At 36.9% G+C, this 11,591-nt stretch overlaps 1 protein-coding gene across 1 annotated transcript; it reads right to left on the bottom strand.

Moving 5' to 3' along the window:
• Positions 1 to 2,534: 2,534 nt before the first annotated feature.
• Positions 2,535 to 11,041, bottom strand: LOC107820077 (uncharacterized). Its single transcript, XM_016646294.2, has 9 exons — positions 10,317 to 11,041; positions 8,046 to 8,231; positions 7,599 to 7,691; positions 6,730 to 6,912; positions 6,533 to 6,635; positions 6,145 to 6,330; positions 4,082 to 5,229; positions 3,085 to 3,851; positions 2,535 to 2,976 (listed from the first exon to the last, which is right to left on the bottom strand). The coding sequence occupies exons 1-9, from the start codon at positions 10,542 to 10,544 to the stop codon at positions 2,916 to 2,918; spliced, it is 2,955 nt and encodes a 984-aa protein (XP_016501780.2). The 5' UTR covers positions 10,545 to 11,041; the 3' UTR covers positions 2,535 to 2,915.
• Positions 11,042 to 11,591: the final 550 nt, after the last annotated feature.

Raw genomic sequence — 11,591 nt, 5'->3', positions numbered from 1 at the left:
AAATAGGTGTCTAAGTAAACTGATTTGGAGTTGTGAAGTTTGAGAAATGACTATTATTATAACTGACTCATATATTCCCCTGTACAATTCGAACTAGTTCTAACTTGCCCTCGCATATATTCCACGTGACTTTATGAATCTTCCGTTAGTGATGGAGGGCATATACGAGCCCATTTGTTGACGGCAAAGGCAGAATAAAGACCAACTTTTAACGGAGAGCTAACCTGTCCTATTTCATACAGTAAAAAGGCATTTTAGGCCATTTTCCGTATAATAATACTCTGTGATGCATATCATCTATATACATGTTGATTTGGTGTTCCAATATGAGTCTTCAGTAAAATTCTTATTTGAAAGTATGTTACTATTTCTGTTAGTTATATCTGATCATTTTATATACTATTTTTGCTAGATTCTGGTATCATATTTATTTATGGTCAGTTGACCAATTTCGTCACTATTTTGCTGAAGTTAGTCTTGATATTTACTTAGTACACTGGTCGGTTGTACTCATACTACCCTTCTATATATTTTTGTGCAGATCCAGGTGTTGGCATCAGCAAAGCTGAGGAGTAGATCATTGTAGTGTCAGGGGACTTGAGGTAGTGCAGCATGTTCATTCGCGGGCCTCGAAGTCACCTTCTTTTCCTATTTTGAGACTGTTGTTTATTTCTGAAAGTGTTGTATTTATTTAGGCTATTATTTTTCAACACTCTTAGAGCTCATATACTCGTTGACATCAGTTTTTGGGGGATTGTATTATTGTTTCGCCTATTGAAGTTGGTTTTAGACTTATTTATGCTTTAACTTGCTATTAGACTTGTTATATTGATTTATTTCTATTGTTTATTTGATTGTTGTGTGATTGGTTCGCCTAGCCAGCATGTTAGATGTCATCACGGCCGTTGGTGAGATTTTTGGTCGTAAATGGGAACGATACAACCAGTTAGAGCCACACTCCTTTCCGCTTTGGTGGTGCGCCACTCTTATATCTCAGTGGTGGCCATTCCTACGAGTCTTTATTCTATCGTTTCGGGGAATGCTTCGATGATGCAGATTGTATTCTTTTGTGCATTCTAGTTAGCTCATGACTAGACTTAATGGGATTACAGTTAAATTCTTTTGGGTATATAAATGTGATAGCTAATGTTTCCATTGTTGGAGATATACCAATTACAGTATTTCAAGAAGAAGGTATGTCAAATGACTCGTTTATAACTTTATAAACAATACGGGCATGAAAGAAAATAATTAATATACATTCAATCGAACAATACCAACAAAAATTAGTACTTCCAAACGATGTACCTCGACGGTAAAATACAATACACCTAAAAAACTATCATAAAAACACTTGTTAAAGCAAGCATATATAGCTCATTTCATCTATTATTTCTAATATGAGAATTGCAACTTTCCATGTTATGCTAAATGTCAATAGTTTAATTAACATATGAAATTACTAGTACTTCCTCTGTACTAATTTATGTAACACTCTTCCTTTTCAATCCATTCCAAGAAGAATAATATTGTTTCGTATAGCAACAATTCACTTTAAATTACTATTTTACTCTTAATCTGATGATATATATAGCTACAAAAATTTCTTTAGCTTATTTTAAACCACTTCAAAACTATTTCTTTCATATGCCCAATCAAACACCAAATAAATTGGAAAGGAGGAAGTAAGTAATATTTTTTTTTGAGGTCTTAAAGTTAACCTAAGAGAATTCGAGATGATTCGACCGTTGAAAAAAGTTTATTTTTATTGGAAAATTTAGTATTATACAATTTGTTGGAATAACCGGTCAAACTAAACCATTGACTCTCTAGCAAAGCTTGTTGTTCTTGTTCCAACAACACGGTAGCATTTATGAAACATCTAAGGGGTCGTTTGGTATGAGGTATAAGAAGGTATAGTGCTGATATAAAAAATTAATACCACCTTAATACTTTGTTTGGTTAGCAAACCTGGTATAAGTTATCCCGGGATTAAAATTAGTACCGGGATAACTTATACCATGTAGAGGGTGGGGTAATTAGTGTCGGGATAACTTATACCTTCTTAGAAATTATGCAATTATCATTTTAAATACAACATACCAAACAGTGGATAAAAAATAATACCAGGATAACTAATCCTAGCATAAGATCTTCAATTTACACTTAGAACCCTATAGAAGAAATAAACACTAGTTAGAAGGGTTGAAACATCAAGTAGCTTGTTTTATCTTCTCACAAAGAAAGACCAATATTTAGATCCTACAATGTAGACCCAAGAAGTTGATGCCTTGGTACCGAGAATGAGTTACAAGTCCATCTAATTCCGATTTAAATCTTTTTATTAAAAAAAAAAAGGTACTAATGCAGTACTAAGAATTCATCAATAATATGCTATGCAGCAGTCACAGTTATTAGCATTAATGCATGACGGTCAAATGAAACACAAGGCTCACTTCCCATTGTGTTCTTTATCAAATATTCTATCCAATATCATGGAATTATCCACAACATAACACACAAAACCCACAAGATTGATGATGAATTATCCCAAAAGATGTAGTAACTAAGAAGACAGTGCCAAGCGGCTACAATCTGTCCTGAACCTCTGAACGCGATAATCAGGAATTATCACATTCACAGTGAGGGTATACTGCCAAAAGAACTGTACAATGAGCTTTTTTTCCCCTACCTTTTTTACATTTATATAAATATTATGGCACAACAACCGAGAAAATTAGTAATGTACTTAATAAAGCCAAGAAAGAGTCAAAAAGACATACTCTGCTTTAGTATCTATAACTTTATCTCCCCAGTCTCTATCTCCTGTCTGCCTAGAATCTCTGTTTCTGTTAACATCTATGGTACAAATTCCCATTCAGTCTCTAGACAAGTCGAAAATCAGTCTACAACTTTCACAGGGACAGAGTAGGGAACTCATCTTCATTCTTAAGGCGGAATAAATGACCTGAAGTCCTGAAAGCCCAAATCAGAAAGTGCTTTAGATAGCTTTTCCGGCAACAAAGTTCAAAGGACCAAACTACTTCCCACAAGTCCAACAATAACATAACATTGTCATCCTACCTGTCATTTTTACCCAATGCTGGTTTTGAACATGACACACTGCGCGAGACACTCGGGACCGGGAGCACATCGTCCGAGGAGTGTGTAAGCACATCCTTGGTAAGCTTCCCCACAGATCCAAATTCTAGTCTACATGATCTTGAGAAATCATTGGCATGAGAATTATCAATATGGCGATGAGAATGGCCCGATATGGCAAACTCCCCATGACCTTGAACAATGGATTGTACACCTGAACCCTCTTGGGTGCATTTTCCCGAAGAGTTAGTCTCAGAAAAAGTAGGAACCCGACCATTAATGTGATGAGGTTGGCCTGATACAGCAAATTCCCCATGACTTTGAACAGTAGATAGTACACCTGAAACCTCTTGCGTGCATTTTCCCAAAGAGTTACTGTCAGAAAAAGCAGGAACCCAACCATTAATATGATGAGGTTGGCCCGATACAGCAAACTCCCCATGACTTTGAACAGTAGATTGTACACCTGAAACCTCTTGGGTGCATTTTCCCAAAGAGTTAGTGTCAGAAAAAGATGGAACCCAACCATTAATATGATGAGGTTGGCCCGGTACAGCAAACTCCCCATGACTTTGAACAGTAGATTGTACACCTGAAACCTCTTGGATGCATTTTCCCGAATAGTTAGTTTCAGAAAAAGCAGGAACCCAACCGTTAATGTGGTTGCTATTATACATGTACAACTGAGTATAAGTTCCGGATGCCAGATTCCGGTCCCATCCTTTAGGTATCTCCGGACAAGAATAATTCTGCAAGACATCCAAATAAAATCTTTACAAAAATGGAGCTTCACAAAAATTATTGACGAAAACAGAGCCTTGCATATTAAATATGCTCAGACATTCCTAAAAGAAAAAAGAGGAGAATCAAATCAAAAAGACCCCAAGCTTTAGAAAGGGAAGACTGGCATACTTAGAGAAACTGAAATACGTGAAAAAAGAGGAAAGAGAAGCCTGCAGAAAAAGGAGGAAACAAATACCGTATTCAGAGAGTAAGTGCCTGTTCCCTGTGCCGATTCTTTCACTTCGGAACTTAACATAGCAGTAGATGGTAGAGAGTAACAAGAAAGTTGAACAGTTGGACACACAAGCATATTATTCATATTCATTTGCGAGAAAGGTTGATGTCTCTGCGGCATTGATTGTTGGACAGTATGCCAGAAGTTTTCACTTTGAAACCAAGATGGTGACGATGGATAATTGGACAGTGCAGGTGCTGACAAAGAAAACCCATGGCAACATTGTCCATAAAGCAAACTGCGTATATGGCTATCATAGTCCCCATTTAGGTCGCCTAAAGGATTTATAGCTTCCATATCTCCAGCCAAGCTAGCAGAGTCCTTTTCTCGTATATCAAGGGATAAACTTTCTAAAATGCTGGTCTTTGGGCTCGAGATTGCTGAACCACCAGACCAGATGTCCTCGCTATACTCTGTACCTGACTGGTATATGCTGCTGCTCTCCAGAGGGTTATCTCTGGTTTCTACCCAAAAATCAGAGCCCAACTTCTCATCAATACAATCAGATAAGTCACTCTGGCACAAACTTCCAGGCCCACAGTTCCCATGTCCAGCACTTGGTTCACTGAAGTTACAATAAGTAGTGCTGTATTGCTTCCCAGAAGGAGAACTGATGTTATTTCCTGTACCTGAACACTCAGATGTACCATTCATAACATTCAGATTTGCAGAAATACAAGCTGCAAGATCATTTCCATCTCTAGATAGACAAAGTCCTGATACTGCTTGCCCATCTAAAAAGTAGCCATTTCCTGACACCATACATGACAAAACCCCATTCATCGAGTTACTCTCCAGTGCAGATCTTGGTATTGAATATTTATAAACCATTTCCACATTATCATTCTCCAAATCACCCTCTGAAAATTTGAGCAGAATGTCATCCTCACAATAAAATTCAGCAGGGAACAATGAAGAAAATGTGCCTTCATCATCAAAATTTGGGCCAGAATTCTGTAAATGAGCAAAATGTTTGCATCCATGCCTCTCAAGGGTGTTTGCAAAGAACTTCTTGATCTCATTGGCAACTTTATCAGATGGTGACAAAAGAATGCGCCCAAGCTTGCAGGCCCCATACTTAAAAGCCCTACGTATTCGATGGAAACTACCTGGAGGCAATCAAAGTAATAATCTAGACGTGATGAATAAAAAGAAGGAAACAAATCCACCAATATTACCAACAGAAAACACCAAAAACATGCTCTTATATCTAACATAGTTGGTACAAATCATATGCTAAAGCTTACAAGTATAGGAACTTCTCGAAAAACTTATCTGTTCCTACGCAGGTCATGGTGATAGAAATTATATATGCTCCAATACTGACCTCCAGTTAGAGAATAGTCATTTAAGTAGAAATGCGTGATTACTCATAAGGTATTGGCTATAAATGAAAAGGTCTCTACTACAAGTATTTGTTTATCAGGGATCTAGAAAGAGGTAACAAGTACATCTTTTGCCAGTAATTCAATGAATAAATTTGACCACTTGATGTCCTTGAATCCAATCAAACGGTAACTTTAGTAATCCTGTTCTGGGAAAAAATCAGAATGCAAAGAAATATAGGAACTCTTACGAAGAATCCAGAAAAAGATTTCTTCTAATACTCAATGACCAAAACCACAGAACCAGATCATAAGATTCTTTAAATTCTTTACAACATTCTCCAAGTAAACAAAGTACAAGAAAATGTGAAGGGGGAACCGGTGCGTTTCAATTTATGTACCGTAGTTTGACTTGGAACAAAGTTTATGAAGAAAAAAGAAAACTTTTGAAATTTGTGGTATTAAACATGACATAATAGTTGTGTGGCTTGAAACTTGTGGTCTTAAACATTCCACAACATTTATGCGGCTATAAAAGCTTCTCATTAAGGGTAAGATGGGTAAAATTAAATTGTTTCCAAATATAAAAATGTCAATTATTTTCGGAACGAACTAATAAGTAAGGCGTGTCACATAAATCGAACGGGAGGGAGTAATTATCTTCTTGGTACAAAGTAGAAAGTAATGATTCAAGCTTACCTCTGTGGACACTGCGCCCCAGGTTATTATTTTCTTTCAAGGGGTCAATTATATTTAGATATTTTTGTTGAAATGCTCGTGTGTTCATCTCAACGTCTCTGGATGGAACTGAGAACATTTCCATACAGTTTCTCAAGAACTCCTCACTAAGCAACACATTGTTCCTTACATTATCTGGCATATCAACTGCAGAGAGAGAAAAGAGATAACCATAAGTAAAGCATTGAAGAAGGATATATCAAATTCTTCCTGCCACTAAACCATAAAAAGATATCCAATCATTTTGTACGTTCATGCATGACCATAGCCAAAAATTCGTAGAGGGTCATAAATATGTTAGAGATAGTACAAGCAACTTATAAAGAATGAAAAAATATGCACTGCTTACCCACTATGTCAGGAAGGGATGCTTTGCGAACTGGACCATTCAAACTGACACAATAGATGTCCCAATCAAATTTGCTGTAATAATCCAAAAATCGGTAGAGAACCTAAAAGAGAGCAAGAAAATGACTATTAAATAGAATCATGCATGCATACGAACCGAAAATGTCCAAAACTGACAAGCATGAAGCAAGCACTTACCTCTAAAGGACCACTTAATGATGAATGGAACATATGAAATATATATAAGACCAGAATTTCCAAAGCATATGTGGAAATCAGCCCGTGGTGTGCACCAAGAATACGGCTTTCATAATAGCACCAAGCCTTTGCCAAAATAATGCTTCGCTTGAAAAGATGATTTTTACCAACAAAACGGTCTATCTATGCTCAAGGAACAAAGAAATCAAGAAGAATATAGGATCAGATACTCATAACCACATCTGACATTAAACAGAGTAATACGATTGTACTTATGACATATGGCTGTCCGAACTTGCACAGAAAGTAGAAGGGAGATAAGCAAATGCTCTGCGGAGTTTGAGTCTACAAGCTGACCCAAGTCCCAACAACAAGTGAACAGATCACATTTATGACATTTATTATATCTCTTTTCTAAACATCCTCCCCAAACCCCACTTGCGGGAATATAGTGGGTATGTTGTTATTGTTGTTGCTTTTTTAAACACAAACTGGAAGGAAAGATAGGTAAGCACACTGCAGAGAGGAAGTTAAGAGTAGATGTCAACACCATCATACATATATAACTAGCGAAGTTACTAACAGTTGAAAATAAACATTGTCTGGGATTTGGGGACACGGTCAGGAAAGAGAGACAAGATCTGACTACTCATTATCCTACATCATCGAACACTGAACTGCCCCAGTGAATCAATACCTAAACCCAGAAAAGGGTTTAGTCTGTGCCATAGATGCTTATAGAATTATTTCACATTCCTCCATAATCGAGATCCTCGCAACAATCTTTCCTAAAAATTAGCACACAATTGAACTATCACACAAGTTCCAACAAGATTATGTGAATATTGACAATATGCTCTGAGCTTTACCTGCTCAAGGAAACAAAGGGAACAGAGTCCTCCTAGCTGATTAAAGGATATGTCAATCACAGTATTTTGTACAAGGCATTTCACGAGCTTTACCTGCCACCAGCAATCCAAATTTCTCAATAATAAAACGATCAGAAGATCAATTAAGCATAGGTGATAAAACTACTGAATTATTACACACTATTAATAGATTCTTCAAGACAACCAAAATGCTAAAACAAAATTGTCGATCTAAAATCACAATGTAAACCTCCAAATAAATTAAGAACGATGAAGGTTCCACTATGCCTATAATCAAATAAACTTCCTTGAGCAGCAGCATATTGAGAAAATATTTGTGAAAACAACTAGAAACTGCAGAGAGCTGCGAAGAATTTTATTCATTCAACTTGTTTCATAGAATCTTGAAAACAAAACACTTCCACCATAAAGATTTAGAGAAAAAACCTCAGCATCAATGAATTGGGCATCCTTGACATCAAACTCAGCATTTTCTCTATTTTCCTCTTCCTGTAGAACAGCAAGAACATCACGGGCCAATGCCTCTTCACCATAATTACTGCTCAGTGCAGTCAAATCGATGTCACCATCAGGAAGGTACGTCTTCAATGGTACAGATCCATATGGAAAAACCTGTACAAGAAGCAATCAGCCTCAGCATTATTCAGTTACCGAAAAAGAAAAGCAAAGTTTTCCTATTGACTAGTTCAGTTCAAGGATCATCAGTTGGAAAGTAAGGTAATTCTTTGTTTAAGAAAAAAAAAATCGCATAGTTCAATCTGCAGCAAGATCTTCCATATTCAACCAATATCAGAAAAACAACCGGGACCTAATCTGAAGTGAGAATAGTTTAACAATTTTTACCCGAAATTCAGATCATAAGCAATAAGATGATTTCTTTTTCATTTCACATCAAACTTCGATTACATATCACTAGAAAATTTAAAACTAAATGATACTAATAAGATTAACGCTGTAATATGTCATAGATATGTAAATGCATGCTATAACAAGTTAAAAACAATGTAAAGCCATTGACAACCACAAAATTACATCTTATAACTCAGAAATATTTTGGTCTACCATCCAGAAATTAGTTAAGTACATGTCATGTTTGAGGAGCGCTAATTTAAAGGTCAATCCATAATCCTCTAAAAGACCTTCGCAGTAACCTGTCAAACCAATAAATCCTTATAGAGGCCAATTAATCAGGTTCCAGGAAAAGCCCATCCCGCAACCATACGTCAAACTATCAACATACTATTTATTCTATAAGACCAAAAATCAGATAACGACACATAACATTCTTTCGAGATTTTCAAGCCCCAATATCTGGAAATGACATGAATATTTTAACAAATAGCATTTCTTAAACCTGTTGTAAGGAACACATGCATTATGACCTATGTTGCGCGGACTCTCCAAAACAGCTGCCGCACCCGGGTTGGATCCTCCAAAAATGCACTACTTTTGGAGGATCCGACACGCACCCATCCACATTTTCCGAGAGGCCGAGCAACATAGATTAAGACAAAATTAAGCATCCAATAGATTAGGCTAAATCTGCAGTAGGATATCTGCTAACCATAGCACTTGGATTAGGTTAAAACTGTGGTAGGATATGCACAAACACAGAAGTGAAAGAATAAAGTATGATCATGAACTTCAAAAGAAATTGAATTGATTCAGAGGTATATATAGAATCATCTTAAAGGCGCTACTAATGACTTGACAGAAAAAGAAACATCAAATAGCTCGAAGAGGAGTGTCATTAGTAAGAAAATGGCTAGCTGCTAGATATTTCTACAACTTTCTAGGTGAACCATCAAAAGTTCAAACTTGATGCAGTCGGAGCACGACTCCATGCTCGTAGCTGAAAAGGCAGTTATACTTCTATTAGTAAAGTAAAAAATGCATAAGATAGACCATTCATCTTTCTCTTCTATTGGTGTACTGATGGGCAGATATAATTTTGGTAAAGGAGTATAACTGCCAGAAGCAAATTTGTGGCTGAACACCAAGATTGCAGTAATTCTATCGCATGATTCGGAAAGGCCCACAATAAATACCGATGAATAGATATAATTTTGGTAGGTGAGGATAACTGTCAGAAGCAATTTCGAGGCTTAACACCACAAGATACTGCCAAGATTATAGTAATTCTATCCAACAACAACAACAACAACCCAGTATAATCCCACTTAATGGGGTCTGGGGAGGGTAGTGTGTACGCAGACCTTACCCCTACCCTGGGTAGAGAGGCTGTTTCCAAATAGACCCCGGTATCCTTCCCTCCAAGAACTTCCCACCTTGCTCTTGGGGAGACTCGAACTCACAACCTCTTGGTTGGAAGTGGAGGTTGCTTACCATCAGAGCAACCCCTCTTGTCAAGTAATTCTATCCAATGATGCTAAAAAGCCCAAAACAACTTTGATACTCTTTTTTGTTTCTCCTTCTTGCGCACCGGTACCATCATAGATTAGTAAAAAGAAGCCAAACATTAAATAGAACCTTCTCTACACAGAAATCTAAGCTATCAGATATAAAAAGCGGGTCAGAGAATAATCATAACCTCAATTAGCATTAATTAAATAAAAACAAGTAGTAATCAATTTCCCATTGAGTGAAAGGAATGCAGCTTAACAACTGAATTCAACAACACAACTAACTGTAGAGGGAAAAAAAAGGCATGCAAACTGAAAAAGGGAATTAACTGACCTCACAACCAAGGGAACATCGAATGAGTCTTTGCACGTAATCAATCACATCTTTTCTCTTTTCCTCAGTGTCAAGAGTTGGGTGAATACAATTCACCACTTCCTGAATGGTTTCTTCAGCAAGAAGCCAACGGTCCTCGCTAATTGACATAGGATCAGGGCTAGACAACAAGCTCCAACGTTGCTCCATTATCGTAACAGGGCTGTTTGTACCTCCGCAAGAACCCATAACAAATAACAACCAAAATTATATACCTAATTATCCCCAAAACAGAGCCTAGGGTTTTTGATAAGGCATCTGCGGCGGAGAAATACGACTGGTATTGGACTACATGGAAAATCTAGAGAGAGAGAGAGGGGGGAGGAGGAGAAAGGGGGTTAGAGAGAGAAAATCGGATAATATATATAGAATCTATATGTATATGTGTTGTTAAATCTGGTAGTATTAATATCAAAGAAGAAAAAAATGAGAACGTAAAATTCGGTGAAGGAGACAATTCACAATTGCCCCCACGCTTCTAATTCTAAATTCTAAATTCTAAATAAAAAAAGAAAAAAGAAAAAGAAAAACCCTCCACTCCTCAGAACTCAAACCGTGTCTCTATCTGCATGAAATTTGTATCTTTACACTGTGCTATATTTATAGGTATAGGTGTACAGGTTTGGTTTGATTGTGTTCTTGAATTGCCGCGAGTCGATTTTGCGACGCCACGAAAGGGGAAGCCTGAATATTACAGATTCATTTTTGTGTCCTTTTTGGATACGACGTCGTTTATTTGACCTTTTCTTCCTTCCCTCCAATCCCTTTTTTTATGATTGGGATTCCTGGTGACGATGGTGGGCTCCGTTACATGTGCTGGTATTTTTAAAATAATGTTTTTTTCATGAATAAATAAATATAACTCCAAAAGGCAATAACGATATGAAACTCCTGTCACCGGGTAATTCCATTTGATGGCTCGACCTCAACTACCAATCCCCCTCTCCCCGCCAAGATATCCCAATTACATCGGACTTGCCAAAATAAAAAACTTTATTTTGTGTTTCATACAACTGACACTAGTTGTACAATTTTTTTTTGTCTCACAGTTTTGTGGATCCAGATTTTTTGTGGACCCAGAAGTGTAAGATTGAGATGAGACAAAAAAGAGCCTCATACAACTAACAACTTGTTTGGATGGTTGTTACCCACGGAATCGTATGGTATTGTTACTTAAATACAATATTTATTTTGATTGTACTTAAATTTTATTGTATCATATCGTTAAATCCGTCG

Source organism: Nicotiana tabacum, chromosome 10 (genome assembly GCF_000715075.1).
Source record: "Nicotiana tabacum cultivar K326 chromosome 10, ASM71507v2, whole genome shotgun sequence".
Classification (NCBI taxonomy): Eukaryota; Viridiplantae; Streptophyta; class Magnoliopsida; order Solanales; family Solanaceae; genus Nicotiana; species Nicotiana tabacum.
The sequence above is the reverse complement of the archived record's forward strand: the minus strand, read 5'-3'. Positions and strand labels throughout refer to the sequence as shown.

Bases quoted from the DNA above. Each gene is read 5' to 3' on its own strand.
- LOC107820077 (XM_016646294.2), bottom strand. From the start codon at position 10,544: ATGGGTTCTTGCGGAGGTACAAACAGCCCTGTTACGATAATGGAGCAA. The intron at 7,692-8,045 runs GTTTTTTCTCTA...TGCTGGTGGCAG, and splicing joins CCCAATTCATTGATGCTGAG to GTAAAGCTCGTGAAATGCCT. The intron at 6,913-7,598 runs GTAAAGCTCAGA...CCTTGAGCATAG, and splicing joins CCCTTTGTTTCCTTGAGCAG to ATAGACCGTTTTGTTGGTAA.